The sequence below is a fragment of the Callorhinus ursinus genome, unplaced genomic scaffold (genome assembly GCF_003265705.2).
Source record: "Callorhinus ursinus isolate GAN/ISIS: 27379988/994484 unplaced genomic scaffold, GSC_fseal_2.0 scaffold15, whole genome shotgun sequence".
Lineage (NCBI taxonomy): Eukaryota > Metazoa > Chordata > Mammalia > Carnivora > Otariidae > Callorhinus > Callorhinus ursinus.
In genome coordinates this window covers 7,728,501-7,747,760 of record NW_027397077.1, presented here as the reverse complement: position 1 = coordinate 7,747,760, position 19,260 = coordinate 7,728,501, and the positions used below count along the sequence as shown (strand labels likewise).

Genomic DNA, 19,260 nt, shown 5'->3' with positions numbered 1-19,260 from the left:
CTTATTTTTCTTGGATCATAATACACCATATCCTAAAAACTCCTACTAAAGTTCAGATACAGTATTATTACAAACACATTGTTCCACAGGCCAAGGAGAAAAAACTGCTACTGAACCTCACTTGGAACTATGGCTTTTAGCAAGCTCTAGGGCTAAACAGATTGGGCCTAAAGCAGTCCCCTCCTCCACTCAGCCTAAGGTCAGGATCTGCCTTGGCCCCAGCATAGCTCTGCCTAAGGAAATCTAAAATGCTGCTGTAGGACTTGGTTCTACACTGGGGCCTTGGGAGCAGGCAGAAGTAACTGCATAAGCACTAGACAGATGTGCTCAGAGGAAGAGAAGGAAGAGAAAAACAAAATCTCTCACTTCGAAAAACAAAAATTCTAAAACATATGTAAATATAATGGTCAAGGTTTAAAAATAATATTAAAAGATCTTTTCAGAATTTTATAAAAGTCTGACAAACATTTTTATATGTTTATAATGTTTAGAGAAATGAGTAACTTCCATTTAAAAAAGGAAAAGTATGAAACACAAGCAAACACAAATAAAACAGGAGCCAATAAATATGCAGAAGAACCAACTAGAAATTTTCCAAAAGAAAAGTATTATGAACAAAGTATCCATTGATGGCTGAATAATGAAATGTAATATGTATATATAAGGGAATATGATTCAATATTTAAAATAAATGAAATTTTTAAAAAAGATTTTACTTATTTATTCATGAGAGAGAGAGAGGCAGAGGGAGAAGCGGGCTCCCCGCAGAGCAGGGAGCCTGATGCAAGACTCAATCCCAAGGACCCTGGGATCATGACCTGAGCCAGAGGCAGACACTCAACCAACTGAGCCACCCAGGCGCCCTAAAATAAATGAAATTTTGGTACATGCTACAACATGGATGAGCTTTGAAAATACTATGCTAAGTAAACTAAGCCAGACACAAAAGGGCAAATACTGCATGATTCCATTTACATGAAGTACGTAGAATAGGAAAATTCATAGAGATAGAAAGAAGAAAGTTCCCAGGGGCTGAAGGAAGGGGAGATGGGGAGTTACCTGTTTAAGAGGTACAAAGTCTCAGTTTGGGATGATGAAAAATTCCAGAGTTGAATACTCATGATGGTTGCACAACACTATGAATATACTTAATGCCACTGGATTATACTCTTAAAAATGGTTAAAATGTTAAATTTTATGTTATGAATATTTTACCACAATTCTTACGATGTCAAAAAATAATAGCAGTGGGAAAAAACAAACCTCAACAGAAAGGATACATGCTGGACAAAACTCAAGAGAAAATTAGTAGCAAGGTAGTGATGAAAAAATCACTCTAGAATGTAGGTCAGAGCAAAAAAGTAACCCAAAGTATGAATGAATACTTAAGAGACATGAGGGAGAAGTGAAAGAATACCAACCTACTCATAACAGGATTCCCAGGAGAAAAGAATGGCAGTGTTATAGAAAATTGTGATTTTCTTTTTCTTAGCTCCAGCATTGTAAACCCCTTCTTTGTTTGATAAAAACCCCAAATGTAGAGACAGAGTTGCCTTCCACTATACAAGCAGAAAATAATAGATACTTGATTTCTCAGCCTCTCTATGACTATGGCACAGGCTTATAACCTGAGCTCCATCTACACCAGACTTAGAAAGGGAAACCAATTACCCAAAACAGCAGAGACTACAAAGAAACCAACTTGGTGGCAGCTACAGTCAGTTTCCAGAGGCAGCAGTTCTATGGAAGCATTCAGTTTTAAGATGGTGAGGGGGCTGGAGGAGGCAGAATTAAATATGGTAGTCAGGCTATGTCTCATTGAGATTTGAGGAAAGACCTGAAGGAAGTGACAGAGTTTTAGTCAGGCATAGTACTCCAAGCATAGGAAAGAGCATGAACAAACACCTTAAGGCAGGAGCATAGCTGATATGTTTGAATAAAAGCAAGGAAGCCAATGTAATTGAAGCCAAATGAGAAACAAGGAGAGTAGAAGGAGTGAAGCCATTGGAAAGTTTTAAACACAGGAGTGACATGATCTAACTTCCATTTTTTTAAAAATTACTCTGGCAGCTCTGTTGAGAATAAACTGTAAGGAGACACAGGTAGAAGGAGGAGAGCAGTTAGAAGGCACTGAGGTAATTTAAGCAAGAAAGTATAATCATAGAAAGTCCCTACTTTCATTCCATATCATGCCGTGACAAGATAGGACATAAGCTTGTCCTTCTCTGTCTCAGCCGCCTAATGCTGTACAAGGCACAACTCTACCCCATAGCCCTTGAGATGCTCAAGTCCTTCACATTGTTCTTTGGCAGCTGATTGTCAATAATTCTTCTAATATTTCTTTCGTGAGCATCGTTACGGATTCCCTTCCTATCCCCTCTTCTCATCTATCTATCCATTTCAAGCCCCCAGATCCCCAACCAGCTGTGGTGATGATAATGACAAGGTTCCTAGAACACATGCAATAGAAATCCATACAACTATAAGCAGAGCAAGTCTGAGGCTTCTCCCTCTCCTCCCTGCTCGTGCTCTATCTCTGTCTCTCTCTCAAATAAATAAATAAAATCTTTTTTAAAAATTCATTTAATTTTGTTAGCATCTTACCTATATATCCATAGGTATGTTATGGGAGACTGTCATATGCTTTGCAGAAACCAAAACACATTATATCCATTGCACTGGACTGACTTAGTCATGGTAAATGCATGACTCTTATCAAGCACCACATTCTTTCTTAAATATTCAAAAACCATCTGTTCAGTTGAAGCACTTCTCAAACATTAAATTTACTTTCATACTCCTGAATATTTATAAGGCAAAATGCTACTAACAAAAGAGATACTTAAATAGGGACTTAAATAATTATCTTAATCTGAGCAAAGAAAATATGAATTTTAATTCAGAATTTAATACAGTTCTATAGTATGTGTATACACATACATTTCTCTCTACCTTAAATATTGAGGAAACATTCACAAGTTATGGTTTTTCCTATCAGCAAGTTAGTAGGCTTTGCCTGTTTTACTCCAATAGTATAAATAAGTTTCATCACAGAATTATATATATGTGTTTTTAAAAATCAAAAACATAAAGAAGTAAAAATGAACATAATGTACCAAATATACTACTTAATAATATTCAATAAGCATTGTTGCACAGCCACTCTGGAGAAATTTTGCTGTGAAAAAAACAAAGTAATGAGTTCAAGAAGTTGTAAGCTGATGAAAATTGGTAAAGAGGGAAAGTGGAACATTTAGAAGTTGCTGCAAGAAGGAATTTCTTTAAAAATCAGTTTTGATGTTCATTTCTAATGAAGACAGAAGTTAATTCAGCAAATACACAAACAAAAATAAAAGTGCCAGAGAGGGGACATCTAGGGTGGCTCAGTTGGTTAAGCATCTGCCTTTGGCTCAGGTCATGATCTCAGGTCCTGGGATGGAGCCCTACATCTGGCTCCCTGCTCAGCGAGGAGCCTGTTTCTCCCTCACCTTGTCTGCTTCCCCCTGCTTGTCCTTGTGCTCTCTCTCTCTCTCTCTCTCTCTCTCAAGTAAATAAAAATCTTTAGGAAAAAAAGAAAGAAAAACAAAAACAAACAAAAAGTGCCAGAGAAAAGAAATGTTACACATTAACTAGTACTTAAATTGATGCTGTTCTTTTTTTTTAAACATTTTTTTATTTTATTTATTTATTTTTAAAGATTTTGTTTATTTATTTGACAGAGAGACAAAGCAAGAAAGGGAACACAAGCAGGGGGAGTGGGAGAGGGAGAAGCAGGCTTCCCGCGGAGCAGGGAGCCCAATGTGGGGCTTGATCCCAGGACCCTGGGACCATGACCTGAGCCGAAGGCAGACGCTTAATGACTGAGCCACCCAGGCGCCCCATGTGTTCCTTACAACGCACATGTATGCTCCTATGTGTATCCTCCCACACACACTCACCCCACTTTGAAATCAGGTTCATTAAATCAGAGTAGAGAGGCAATATCCAAAAAATAATAAAATGCAAATAATTCCTTGAACAGAACGTAAGAGGAGTATGTCACTGATCTATCTGTAATACCTGGTGCCTCCCTCCTAAAATACATTTAGTCCATTATAATTTGACCCTAGATATATTTTTCTTTCTTTTCTTTCTTTTTTATTAGTTTCAGAGGTAGAATTTAGTGATTCATCAGTTGCATATAACACGCAGTGCTCATTCATCAAGTGCCCTCCTTAATGCCCATCATCCAATTATTTTTCAATTAAACTGAAATTTGGTTAGTGATCAGTAAAACTGACAACTTCTAAAACTACAGAAGTTGGCTATTCCTAATTTAAATCATGATCCTAATTTTCCTCAATTTAAAAATAAAAAATATAAGTGCTTCATAAAGTAATGGTGTTATATAAATGTGCAAAAGTGACCTTCTGTATATTGGGCCTTATGTTATTTACTTCTTCACGGTCAGGGAGCACCATTAGCTCAGAGCTCACCAGTGCCAAAATTTTATACATCCAACTGCTTTTAATATAACCCAAATAAGCATATTTTTAGCCATTTAGAGCCTGCCATTTTACATTAATGAAGCTGCACTCAATACCTGCTACCCACAGGTTAGACAAACCCTGGTACTATAGAAGACCATAAACTGCTGCTATTCTATGGTGCTCTCTGACCCAGAGATTTCCCATCTTTCAGATGAGGAACATAATCTCATAAGTCAAGCAGAGAAAGACAATTATCATATGGTTTCTCTCATATGTGGAACACAAGGAATAGTGCAGAGGACCACAGGAGAAGGGAGGGAAAACTGAATGGGAAGAAATCAGAGAGGGAGACAAACCATGAGAGACTCTGGACCCTGGGAAACAAACTGAGGGTTATAAAAGGGAGGCGGGGGGATGGGGTAACCGGGTGATGGGTATTAAGGAGAGCACAGGTTGTGATGAGCACTGAGTGTTATATGCAACTAATGAATCGCTGAACACTACATCAAAAACTAATGATGTACTACTATGTGTTGGCTAACAATATAAAAAAAAATTGAGGTCAGATGAATAATATAATCTAGACACAAAAATCCCTTCTCTCCCAAGGGTTCCTGTGTCCTCTTCCTGTTATAGGCATGGCCCTGCACTGCTGTTTCTGGGAGGTCTCCAGCTGTGAGGGACTTACCTTAACCTGTCAAAGCTCTACCTAAATAAAGCTCATAATGTGTTACTCGCATCTCATAGTCATATCCTTTTTCTTATCAGCCCTGAAATCTTCAAATTTACTACAAATGTACTTTTTTTTAAAGATTTTTTAATAATTTTTTTTAAAGATTTTATTTATTTATTTGACAGAGAGAGAAAGGGAGACAGCGAGAGAGGGAACACAAGCAGGGGGAGTGGGAGAGGGAGAAGCAGGCTTCCCGCCAAGCAGGGAGCCCGATGCAGGGCTCGATTCCAGGACCCCGGGATCACAACCTGAGCCAAAGGCAGTCACTTAACCAACTGAGCCACCCCAAGATTTTATTTATTTATTGGACAGAGAGACACAGCAAGACAGGGAACACAAGCAGGGGGAGTGTGAGAGGGAGGAGCAAGCTTTCCCGCCCAGCAGGGAGCCCGATGCAGGGCTCGATCCCAAGACCCTGGGATCATGACCTGAGCCAAAGGCATATGCTTAACGACTGAGCCACCCAGGCGCCCCTACAAATGTATATTTTTTCAATGAAACTTTACAAAAAGTGATGACTCTACTTGAATCATTTTAAGAATGAGAAAACCCAGATGTCAAGAAAAATTTTATTTTTTTTAAAGATTTTATTTATTTATTTGAGAGAGAGAGAATGAGAGAGAGCACGAGAGGGAAGAGGGTCAGAGGGAGAAGCAGACTCCCTGCTCAGCAGGGAGCCCGATGCGGGACTCGATCCCAGGACTCCAGGATCATGACCTGAGCCGAAGGCAGTCGCTTAACCAACTGAGCCACCCAGGCGCCCTTTTTTTTTTCCAAGAAAAATTTTAAAAGCTAATTGAAAAACATGAAAAATATAAAAGTCCCCAGAAGAAAATTTCCACAGATAGCCTAGTCAAGTAATTTCATGCCCTGTCAACCACATAAAAAACAAAAAGTACTTCAGCACAAATGCTACAAGTTTTCCAAGAAGCAGATGATAACCTTAAGAAGCATCAAGAGCACAGGGTCATCTTTCTCACAGGTATGGCAGGATACAATGAAGAAGGCACATGATAGAAACACAATGCATGTTCTCTGATTGAAAGGCCCTTGCTCCTGCCTAGTACTTACTAAGGTAGAGCCCCAAGTCCCAGTCTTTCTAATCTTATCAAGCACTGGTACAACATGCAGGAGAAATATGCATGTTTTAACTCACAACACCATCCACGTAGTATTGCAATCCAAAATCTTGAATCTAACCAGGAGAAAACATTTAGACAAATACAAACTGAGGGACATTTTGCAAACCAAGTACATGGGCACTTCAACCATATAAATATCATAAAAGGAAAAAAGAACATACTTATCAAAAAGAGAAAGGACCTAAATAAATAAAATCACATGTGAGAGAGGAGAAATCACAACCAACACCACAGAAATACAAACAATTATAAGAAAATATTATGAAAAATTACATGCCAACAAATCAGACACTCTGGAAGAAATGGATAAATTCCTAGAAACATATAAACTACCAAAACTTGAACAGACCAATAACCAGAAAAGAAATCGAATCAGTAATCAAAAATCTCCCAACAAACAAAAGTCCAGGGCCAGATGGCTTCACAGGGGAATTCAACCAACCATTTTTTTGTGTGTGTGTAAAACATGTGCTTTATTAATAATCTTACCCTAAGTATCCTCTCCTAAATGGTCTAAGAAACAATCCCATAACAAAAGTGAATCCTATACCCAGAAGACAATTTCTCAAGGAACCAGCACAACTGTCAATTTCCACTTAGTCACAGAACCTATTTACACTGAAAGCTTATAATCATTTATTTTTTTAACTTAAATTCAATTAGCCAACATATAATACATCATTAGTTTTTTGTTTGGTGCAAAATGGTGGTTTATTAAAGCATGGGGACAGGACCCATGGGCAGAAAGAGCTGCTGCATCAGGGTTGTGAAGGGTGGCTGATTATATACTATGGGGTGGGGGAGGTAAGGAAAAGGGAGGTTTTCAAAAAGCTTTTCATTTTAAAGATTCACAGGATACCGGAGGCCTTGCCATTGTCAAGTAAAGGTTGTTTTTCCCTCTAGCAAGGCATTAACATGAATGTAGTCGGGAGCTGCCTGGAAGAACATTACATTCTTCCCACTTCAAGTATCTGTCAATGGGCTGCAGGTTATAAGGACATTTTATTTTATCTACATTTCCTTCTGGAAGCTAGGTTGATAGAAATGCTTTGTTCCTGTAGACTGCTAAGACATTTAGTTTTTGATGTAATGTTCAATGATTCATTAGTTGCATATAACACCCAGTGCTCATCACATCACGTGCCCTCCTTAATACCCATCACCCTGTTACTCCGTCCCCCCACCCACCTCCCTTTCCACAACCCTCAGTTTTTTTCCCCAAATCAAGAGTCTCTCATGGTTTGTCTCCCTCTCTGATTTCTTCCCATTCAGTTCTCCCTCCCTTTCCCTATGATCCTCTGTGCTATTCCTTAAAAAGAGTTAATACCTATTCTTCTGAAACTGTTCCAAAAAATAGAAATGGAAGGAAAACTTCCAAACTCATTCCATGAGGCCAGCATTACCCTGATTCCAAAACCAGACAAAGACCCCATTAAAAAAGACAACTAGAGGCCAACATCCCTGATGAACATGGATGTAAAAATTCTCAACAAAATACTAGCAAATAGCGTTCAACAGTACATTAAAAAATCATTCACCACAATCAAGTGGGATTTATTCCTGGGTTGCAAGGTGGTTCAATATTTGCAAATCAATCAAGGTGATACACCACATTAATAAAAGAAAGGATAAGAATCACATGATCTTCTCAATAAATGCAGAAAAAGCATTTGACGAAGTACAACATACATTCGTGATAAAGATCCTCAAGAGAGTAGGTTTAGAGGGAACATACCTCAACAAAATGAAGGCCACAGACGAAAAACCCACAGCTAAAATCTTCTTCAATGGGGGAAAAACTGAGAGCTTTTCCCCTAAGGTAAGGAACATGAAAGGGATGTCGTCTCACTACTGTTGTTTAACAGAGTACTAGATGTTCTAGCCTCAGCAATCAGACAACAAAAAGAAATAAATGGCATCCAAACTGGCAAGGAAGAAGTCAAACTTTCACTCTTTGCAGATGACATGATACTCTATGTAGAAAACCCAAGACTCCACCAAAAAAACTGCTAGAACTGATACACGAATTCAATCAAATTGCAGGATACAAAATCAATGTACAGAAATCTGTTGCATTTCTATAACAATAATGAAGCTTTTTAAAAAAAATTTTTATTTGAGTATAGTTGACACAGAATGTTACATTAGTTTTGGGTGTAAAACATAGTGATTCAACATCTCTATATATTATGCTGCGTTCACCACAAGTTCTGTCACCATACAACACTTTTACAGTATCACTGACTACATTCTTTACACTGTACCTTTATTTCCCATGATTTATTCAATCTGTAACTGGAAGCCTGACAATACTTAATTCTTGATTGGATCCTGGACCATACCCCCACCAAAAAAAGCAAACAGACAAAAACAGCTATAAGGGACATTCTTGGGAAAATTAGGGATATTTGAATATGAACTAGCTATTTTATAAGTACTATTTGTATCATGTTAAATTTCTTGAGTATAATAATTATATTGTGATTATGTTAAAGGATGTCCTTTTTCTTAGAAGACACTCAAATATTTAACAGTGAAGTCTCAGAATGTCTAAAACTTATTTTTTTTTGCTTTTGATAATCATTGGGTTTTTATTGTTATGTTAATTACCATACATTACATCATTAGTTTTTGATGTAGTGTTCTATGATTCATTGTTAGTGTATAACACCCAGTGCTCCATGCAGAACGTGCCCTCTTTAATATCCATCACCAGGCTAACCCATCCTCCCACGCCCCTCCCCCTAGAACCCTCAGTTTGTTTTTCAGAGTCCATCATTTCTCATGGTTCGTCTCCTCTGCTTCATTTATGTTAAAAGCAGGGCTGGGGGAAGAAAATGAGCTCAATATGGTAAAATGTTGGTAACTGGTAAATCTAGGGGAATGGATATAAGTGTTACTTATATTATTCTTGTAACCTGTCTATAGATTTAAAATTTTTCAAAATAAAAAATTAGATAAGAAGAATCAGATGATTTTTTTAAATTTAAATTCAAGTTAGTTAACATACAGTGTAGTGTAGTACTGGTTTCAGGAGTAGAATTTAGTGATTCAGCACTTACATATAACAACCAGTGCTCATCACAGAAAGTGCCCTCCTTAATGCCCATCACCCACATACGCCCTCTCCAGCAACTCTCAGTTTGTTCTCTAAAGTTGAGTCTCTTATGGTTTGCTTCCCTCTGTTTTTATTTTATTTTTCCTTCCCTTACCCTTTGTTCATCTGTTTTGTTTCTTAAATTCTACATGAGTGAAATCATACGGTATTTGTCTTTCTCTAACTGACTTATTTCGAATCAGATGATTTTTTTAAAGATTTATTTATGTGAGAGAGAGAGTGAGAAGGGGGAGGGGCAGAGAGAGAGAGTCTCAAGCAAACTGCCCACTGAGTGAGGAGCTCAATGTGGAGCTCAATCTCACGACCCTGAAATCATGACCTGAGCTGAAATCAAGAGTCAGACACTTAACTGACTGAGCCACCCAGATGCCCCAGATGATTTTTTTAAAAGGACTACACAGAAAAATTATCCCCAAACTAAGTATGTTCCCATCTGCCATTCAGTTATGGTTTAAGGGCTATAACTTGAGTCTTTACTGTTATCTACTTCCTCTTTTTTCATTCTCTCTCAAATCTCTTCTTATCAGGCTTTCACTCTTACCACTCTACAAGATCTTCAATCTTACTCAACTTCAACAACACCAGACATATTTGATTAGTCTATCCTCTAAATATTTTCTTTGATTGGTCTCCAAGATACTACTTTCTCATTACCTACCTACCTCCCTGGTTACAACTTTTCAGATTCTTTTCACTGATTCTCCTCTTCATCTTATCTTTAAACACTACAGTTCCCCAGTATTCTGTCTTCACCTCACTTCTTCTTTATCTATAGTAATTCCTTTTCTGTTCTTATCCAGCTCTGTAGCTTTAAATATCATTTGGATGTTGATGACTTCCAAATCTATGCCTGAAGCTCCAAACTCTCCCCAGAACTCCACATTCATATAGTCAACTGATTACTTGACATCTCCACTTGAGAATCTAAGAGTCATTTCAAATTTAACATGTACAAAATTGAATCGTTTGATTCCCTCCCCAAAACATATCCCTTCCCAAACTTCCACATTTCAGTGAATGGCATATTCTACCAAGTATCCCTGCTTCTGACCTTGCCCCACTATAGTTCTAGTCTCGACAAAGAGCCTAGAATAACACTTTTAAAATTAAATAAAACATGTCCCTTCTCTTTCTGAAAGTTTTAATGGCTCCCTGGCTCATTCAATAAAAGATAACAGTCTTGACATGGCCTACAAGGTCTATACAATATTTATCACCTTGCTGCCACTCTGGACTCCTCTGCTTTTACTGACCTCACCTCCACACACTGTAGTCAAACCATCTGTCTTACTATACCTGAGCAAGAGAGGCACACTTTGCATGTAAAGGATTAGAGATAAAGCTCATAAATTAATAGTATTTAAGGGCTCAGAATAGGAGTCTGAGAAGAATAACAAAGTGGGGCCCAAGAGGAAGAATGGAAACAAGAATTGTCATAGAAATTAAGGAGGAAAAAAGATGCTAAAAAGAGATATATCATCAAGGTAATATTTATAAGAGTGGGGGGAAAAGGATAAAGGAGAATCAACTTCTAACAGGGAACAGAGTAAAAATACCATGCATTAAGAATAGGGAAATACACTGACCCACTATAGTTGCTATTTCTGGATGACAGTATTCAGTGTTTTTATTTGTTCTTCTAACACCCCTTGTGTTTTCAGAGGTTTATACTTTGTTAGGAATGGACTATTTCACTTTTGCCCACATACCTTTGGTTTAGTCCTTTAACCAAGGGCATGGCCCTACATATAGGGTATGTTCTTTTAAGGATCTCAACAGAAGGCCCAAATATTTTACCAAGGCCCCTATAACTTGCCAGTCCTTGAACTCTAATATTTTTCTCACCAATATCAGGTGGCTGGTAAAGTCTACTCAGTTTGCTAGTTGTACTCTTCTACTAAGATTCCTTGAGTCTTACACAGCCCAAAAGAAGCTAAAACTCATTCAATTACTTAGGGGAAATTTGTAAGCAGATTAAGGTTCATTTTCTGAGGTTCTCTACTCTCTGGGTTTTAATCTCTTACTTCTTATTAGTCTTCCCAAGAGTTCCAAACTCCAATGTCTGTTTCCTCATCCCTGAAAGACTACCACTTTCTGTTTGGGATCTGCTTGCTGCACCACATCACAGCAAACTGAAAAATGCTCTGTGGGAAAAAAAGCCAAAGTTCCCACATGCATTCCCCCCTTCCTTTAAAAATCAAAGTTCCTCAAGATCCTCCCTACATCTGAAGACAGAGAGAGAAAGAGAGAAAAAGAGAGAGAGAGAGAGAGAGAGAGAGAGGCAAACCAAGAAACAGACTCTTAACTATAGAGAACAAACTGATTGCTGAGGGTAGGGTAGGGGTGGAAAGGTGGGTGAAATAGATGATGGGGATTAATGAGTGCACCTTGCGGTAAGCACTGGGTGTTGTATGGAAGTGTTGAGTCACTAAATTGTGCACCTGAAACTAATATTACACTGTACATTAACTGGAATTTAAGTAAAAACTTGGGGAAAAAACATCCTCCTACATTGACTGCTCTTCAACACTTGAAAACAGTTTTTCTAAAATACTTTCTTAAGATTTTAGAAATATTATTCTGGACCATCAAACTGCTGGAGGTTTGTATACTAAATTGATTCCTTGTAGCTTTCTAAGATGTACATCCAAAAGACGGTTTCTCTGCTTCCTTGGAGAAAGAGTGTTTCCAACAAATATGGCTGCTCTGTATAATTCTTTAAGCTGTATCTCCTTTGCCTTCCTGAAACAAACTGAATCTAGGTATGGATTTTTCTGCTAGCAAAGTGGTCCCCAATTTACTTTACAACTATTATAAATGGGAACATTGCTCCTGGATTTAAGATGAGTCCCTTGTTATCAGAAATATATGATTTTGCTGGCATTTTCTGAGGCACTCTATTTCTTGATCCCTAAATATTCTATCTCCTTTTCTCATCTCACCTCCATGTAGTTTCTGCCACATTTCAGTTCTCATCAGTCCCATTGTTAAACTAAGTGTTATAAATTAGGGGTATTATTTTTATGTTTAGAGGTAAGCCATTCACATTCAGAAAATGTATTTTATTAGTACTTTCAGAAATATATGCCTTCCTGATCCTGGTCTAGACACTCCCTTTTCCTTTTTCCACACAACTTCTAGCCAATCTTGTTGTTTTTGGCTAGTCCTTACCTATAAATTTGAGGTAGTAGATTATATGTTGCAAAGGTTCACTAAAAGGATTTTCAAGTTTCCTGTCTCTATATCCTTGTGTCTGGTATTTTATAAAAGAAGAAGGGAAACAATAAAAAATATGCTGGTCATGCATTCATATCAGAATCTTCTTAGTTATAATCTTACTATGCCTCAGTAACAAATTTTATCTTAGAATTTACTAATACCTCTCATCTGTAAATCCACCCTTCTAAGCACCAACTCTGAGGCTGGGATTTGCCAACTTTGCCTCACAAGCCCCTTTGTGTGGTGGGGGGCACTAGAAAATACTGGGGAAAAGGAAATAAAAAGTGTTTCCTGCTGTTCCTGTAAACCGTTCCACCAAAGAAAAATTGGTTCCAGCCTCCAGTTGCTTTTGGCATTCCCAGAAACAGCCTCACTGCCCTTCTTCATACATACCAGCAGCAGCCATGTGATGTCGTCTCCTCAGAATTTGATCTCCAGCGTCTCAAGATCCATCTTCCAAGTTCCCGAGTTCTGGTATCCCCAACCCATTATCTTTTGTTTCCCCAGCCATTACAGTATAGATTTCTTTCTGCAGTTATTATTTTGGGTTATACTGGTATATCCTCTTTTTTTTCTGTCATTTTTCCAAATGTGTGTAAACAATTCCCTACATTAAATTCTAGCTTATAAAGTGACTCATAAGTTTCTCTTTTCCTGACTCAACCCTAACTAAACTCTGATGCTTTCTCAATCTCTGCTCAAAAACATTATTTCTAGTACCAAAAGCTATCATATAGTATTTTATATTTTAAAATGATAAATTTTGAAAAATAAAATCACAATTTTCTAATAATATATATGTATTACTTTTAAAATTAGGGCATGACAGTAAAGAATTTCTAAAAATCACTCATAATCTGAATATGCAAAAATAACAAATGTTAACATTTTGATATATTTACGTCTTGTCTCTTTTCTATCAGAGATTGCACTTGTTATCCTATCAGAAACTATTCTCAAAATGTAAATAACTGTAAAAACCATGCAGCATGCATAATTGTTTTTATAAAATTCAAACCAGGTTACCTTTCCAGTATACGAGAAAACTGATTTAAGTTGTCAGTATTTTAAGAAATAGTTGTATCCTCAGAATTATATATGATATATGATAAACTGATAAAGCAAATTTATTTTTGGCAGGAAAACATATTAATAGCATATTTTATACTACAAGCCAAAAAGAAAAAATCCTTCCTCTGCAACCTATAAAAATTATAAATATAGTAAGACCAACTACTCACCCCCTATTACTGACAATTGCCTTTTTCAAGTGAATGTAATTTGCAGGAAAGATCCCCTGTAAAAGAGAAAAGATTTCCCATTAGAAAAGGAAATTTGTGATTAACATCTCATATATGCTAAAATAGAAGCCAGATTTCAGGATGGAAATACTCTATCAACAATACAGTAGATAGGGGCACCTGTGTGGCTCAGTCAGTTAAGTGTCTGCCTTCGGCTCAGGTCATGACCCCGGGTCCTGGGATAGAGCCCCACATCTGGCTCCCTGCTGAACAGGAAGCCTGTTTCTCCCTCACCCTCTGCCTGCCGCTCCCCTGCTTATGCTCTCTCTCTCTCTCTCAAATAAATAAAATCTTTTAAAAAACCCAATACAGTTGATATCTTAATGTAGCAACCACTTTGCATATTAAGAATGCAAAGTTACACAAACTACATACATTAGATAGGAATTTCATTGTCATTTGCACTCAGAGTCTATCCTCAGGGGAAAACTGTGATCTTAAGCAACTATCAAAAAGATTTTTTAAGTTACAGATTGGAAATATTCCATCTAATCACTCTCAGGATATAGACTTATGTACAGAGCTTGGCATGCATCTATAAAACCAACAATGTCACCTAACCAGCTAGTATCACCTATGTTATCCAGTTCTGAGCTGGAGAAACAATTCTCAGACTCTGGCTCACATTTATATTCACAAGAATGAATCAATTTGGAAGTTTCTATAAACATTTCTTCTTTTACTCTTTCATTAGAGTTTCCATTTTGATATTTGTCATAATTTGATTTCGATTCCTAAGGGATAAAAAATGAATTGTTTTTAAAAACAATTAAGTTTTCCAATCAGTGCTTCATTCATTTTCCTGATGTTTTGAAACTCCCTTCAAATAAAGCACAAATGGCCTAAATTTTTTTATACTTTCTGGCCTCCACACTGCTAATAATAAATCTATACCAGACAAGACCATCAGCAGCTGGACTACAGTAATGCATTTTACAGTTTTCAGTGTGTAGATCTTTTTACCTCCTTGCTTAAGTTTATTCCTAAGTTTCTGCTTGCTTTCAATGCTATTTTGAATAGACTGTTGCCTTTCTTTTTTCAGATATTTCACTGTTAGTGAACAGAAACACAACTAAATTCTTTGTGTTAATTTTGTATCCTGCAACTTTACTGAATTTTTCATTAGTTTTAACAGCTTTTTGGTGGAGTCTTTAGGATTTTCTACATATATCATACCATCTGCAAGCACATACAATTTTACTTCTTCCTTTCTTATTTGGATACCTTTTGTTTCCTTGTCTTACCTGCTTGTTCTGGCTAGGACTTCCAGTATTCTGTTTAATAGAAGTGGTGAGAGTGAGCACCCTTGTCTTGCTGCTCATCTTAGAGAAAAAGCTTTCAGCCTTTTACCATTGAGTATGATGTTAGCTGTGGGGCTTGTCATATCATGGCCTTTATTATGTTGAGGTATGTTACTTCTAAACCCAATTTGCTAAGTTTTATTCATGAAAGGATGTTACATTTTGTCAAATGCTTTTTCTGCATCTACTGAAATGATTATACGATTTTTGTCTTTCACTCTATCAATGAGGTGTATTAAATTTATTAGTTTGACAATGTTGAACCGTCCTTTCGTCCCTTGGATCAACTCCACTTAATCATGGCATATGATCCTTTAAAAGTGCTGTTAAACTTGGGTTGCTAATATTTTGTTGAGAATTTTTACATCTGTATTCATCAGAGATATTGCCTTTGGTTTTCTTTTCCTTTAGTGTCCTTATCTGGCTTGGGTATCAGGGTATTACCAACATCATTAAATGAGTCTGGAAGTGTTCCCTCCTCTTCAATTTTCTGGAAGAGTCTGAGAACTGGTACTGACTTTTTTTTAATTTAATTTTATGTTATGTTAGTCACCACCATTAGTTTTTGATGTGGTGATCCACGATTCATTGTTTTCGTATAATACCCAGTGCTCCATGTAGTACGTGCCCTCCTTGATACCCATCACTGGGCTAACCCTTCCCCTGATCCCCCTCTCCTCTAAAACCCTCAGTTTCTCAGAGTCCATAGTCTCTCATGGTTCATCTCTCCCTCCGATTCCCCCCCTTCATTTTTCCCTTCCTTCTCCTAATGTCCTCCGTGCTATTCCTTATGTTCCACAAATAAGCGAAACCATATGATAACTGACTTTCTCTGCTTGACTTATTTCACTTAGCATAATCTCCTCCAGGCCCATCCATGTCGATGCAAAAGTTGGGTATTCATCCTTTCTGATGGCTGAGTAATATTCCATTGTATATATGGACCACATCTTCTTTATCCATTCGTCGGTTGAAGGGCATCTCGGCTCTTTCCACAGTTTGGCTATTGTGGACATTGCTGCTATGAACATTGGGATGCATATGGCCCTTCTTTTCACTACATCTGTGTCCTTGGGTAAATACCCAGGAGTGCAATTGCTGGGTCATAGGGTAGCTCTATTTTTAATTTTTTCAGGACCTCCACACTGTTTTCCAAAGTGGCTGTACCAACTTGCATTTCCACCAACAAGGTAAGAGGGTTCCCCTTTCTCCACAACCTCTCCAACATTTGTTGTTTCTTGTCTTGTCAATTTTTGCCATTCTAACTGGTGTAAGGTGGTATCTCAATGTGGTTTTGATTTGAATTTCCCTGATGGCTAATGATGATGAACATTTTTTCATGTGTCCTGTTAGCCATTTGTATGTCTTCTTCAGAGAAGTGTCTGTTCATGTCTTCTGCCCATTTTTGACATGATTATTTGTTTTTTGGGTGTTGAGTTTGAGAAGTTCTTTATAGATCTTGGATACCAGCCCTTTGTCTGTACTGTCATTTGCAAATATCTTCTCCCATTCTGTGGGTTGTCTCTTTGTTTTGTTGACTGTTTCTTTTGCTGTGCAGAAGCTTTTTATCTTGATGAAGTCCCAAAAGTTCATTTTGTTTCACTAGCTTTTGGAGATGTATCTTGAAAGGAGCTGCTGTGGTACTGACTTTTTAAAGTTTGGTAGAATTCACCAGTAAAGTCTTCAGGTCCTGGACTTTTCTTTGTTAGAAGATTTTGGTTGCTCATGCCATCTCCTTACTCACTATTTGGATAATTAACATTTTATTTTTTCCTGATTTATCCTTGGTAGGTTATGTGTTTCTAGGAATTCATCCATTTCCCCTAGGTTATCCAATTTGTTGGCATTAATTGTTCATAACATTATCTTATAATCCTTTCTATTTCTGTGATATCATTTTTAATGTTTCCTATTTCATGTCTCATTTTATTTGAGTCTTTTCTTTTTTTCCTTTCATCTAGCTAAGGGTTTGTCAATTTTGTTTATCTTTAGAAAAAAAACCAGTTCTTAGTTTCGTTATCTTCTCATAGTCTTCTGGTCTCTATTTCACTTTTTCCACTCTGATCTTCATTATTTCCTTCTGCTAAATTTGAGCATAGTTTTTTCTTCTTTTTCTAGTTCCTTGAGATGTAAAGTTAGGTTGTTTATTTGACATCTTACTTTTTTCATATTGTAGGCGTATTTTTTTATTTCCTTTGTGATTTTTTTAAGACTCACTGGTTGTTCAGAACTGTGTTAACTTACTGCACATATTTGTGAATTTTCCAGTTTTCTTCCCATTATTGATTTCTACTTTCATACACTGTAGTCTGAAAAGATACATGGTATAATTTCAATCTTCTTAAATTTCCTAAGCCTTGCTATGTGACCTGTCATAGGATCTATTCTGAAGAAGGTTCCACCTTCAGTTGAGAAGAATGTATATCCTGCTGCTGGTGGATAAAATGTTCTATGTCTGTGAGGTTCATTTGGTCTAAAGTACAGTTCAAGTCCAATGCTTCTTTGTTGATTTTCTCTCCAGATAAAAATGTTCTATCTATGTCTGCGAGGTTCATTGGTCTAAAGTACAGTTCAAGTCCAATGTTCCTTTGTTTTCTCTCCAGATTATCTACTGAAGTCTCCCACTACTGGTGTATTATCTAATTCTCCCTTCAAACCTGTGTTTAATATATCTATTATATATTAATATATCAGTTTCTGATGCACCTTTATGAATGACTGTTAGATCTTCTGGATGAGTTGATCCCTTTATCATTATATAAATGACCTTCTTCATCTCTAGTTATGGTTTTTGTCTTAAAGCCTATTTTACCCAGTGTAAGTATAGCTACTTGTGCTCTCCTTTGGTTTCCACTTGCATGAAATATTTTTTTCTATCCCTTTACTTTCAACCTACATGTACCCTTAAAACTGGAGTAAGTCTCTTATGGGTGGCATGCAATTAGTTGAGCCTTGTTTTTTAACCAATCCAGCCACATTAGGCCTGTTGATTAGAAAATTCAATCCATTCACATTTAAAGTAATGACTGATAGGTAAAGACTTACTAATGTTGGGGTGCCTGGGTGACTCAGTTGGTTAAGCGACTGCCTTCGGCCCAGGCCATGATCCTGGAGTCCCGGGATCGAGCCCCGCATCAGGCTCCCCGCTCAGCAGGGAGTCTGCTTCTCCCTCTGACCCTCCCCCCTTCTCATGTTCTCTCTCTCAAATAAATAAAATCTTTAAAAAAAAAAAAACTTACTAATGCTATCTTACTGTTTCCAGTTCTTTTATACTTGCCTTGTTCCTTTCATCTCTTGCTGCCTTCCTTTGTGAACTGATGATTTTCCAGTGGTATGCTTTGATTCCAGTATCTTTCATCTTCCATGATTCTGCTGTAGATTTTTGCTTTGTGGTTACCATGGTTTTACATAACACATCTTATAACAGTTTATTTTATACTGATAACAACTTAACTTTGATCACATACAAAAACTCTACCCTTTTACTCTCCCCTGCTTTGTTTTTGATGTCACAATTTACCCGTATTTGTATTTTATATTTTAGTTATTATAGCTATTTTTAATACTCTCATCTTTTAATACTAGAGTTAATATACCATCATATTGTAGTATTAGAGTATTCTAAATCTGACTATACAATTACCTTTATCAGTGTGTTTTATATTTTCATGTTCCTAATTAGTGTCCTTTCATTTCAGTTTGAAGAACTCCTTTTAGCATTTTGTAAGGCAGGTCTAGAGGTAAATTCCCTCAGCTTTTATTTAGCTGGGAAAGTTTATATCTCTCCTTCATTTCTGAAGAACAGCTCTGCTAGGTAAAGTATTTTTGGTTGGTGGGGTTTTTTTTCCTTTCACCACTTGGAATATATTATCCTACTCTTTTATGACCTATAATATTTTTGCTGAGAAATACACTGACAGTCTAATGGAGGAGGGGGGCTACCTTGTAAGTTACAAACTTTGATTCTCTTGCTGCTT

At 37.1% G+C, this 19,260-nt stretch overlaps 1 protein-coding gene across 7 annotated transcripts in view; it reads right to left on the bottom strand.

The window, feature by feature from the left end:
• The window catches only part of DOCK3 (dedicator of cytokinesis 3), a 525,427-nt gene that overhangs the window by 316,791 nt on the left and 189,376 nt on the right, over window positions 1–19,260 (bottom strand). For all 7 annotated transcript variants that reach the window (XM_025885347.2, XM_073901288.1, XM_073901292.1 and 4 more), the window contains one exon: window positions 13,923–13,978. In XM_025885347.2, the coding sequence (XP_025741132.1) occupies window positions 13,923–13,978 (56 nt within the window). The remainder of the gene's footprint in view (window positions 1–13,922; window positions 13,979–19,260) is intronic.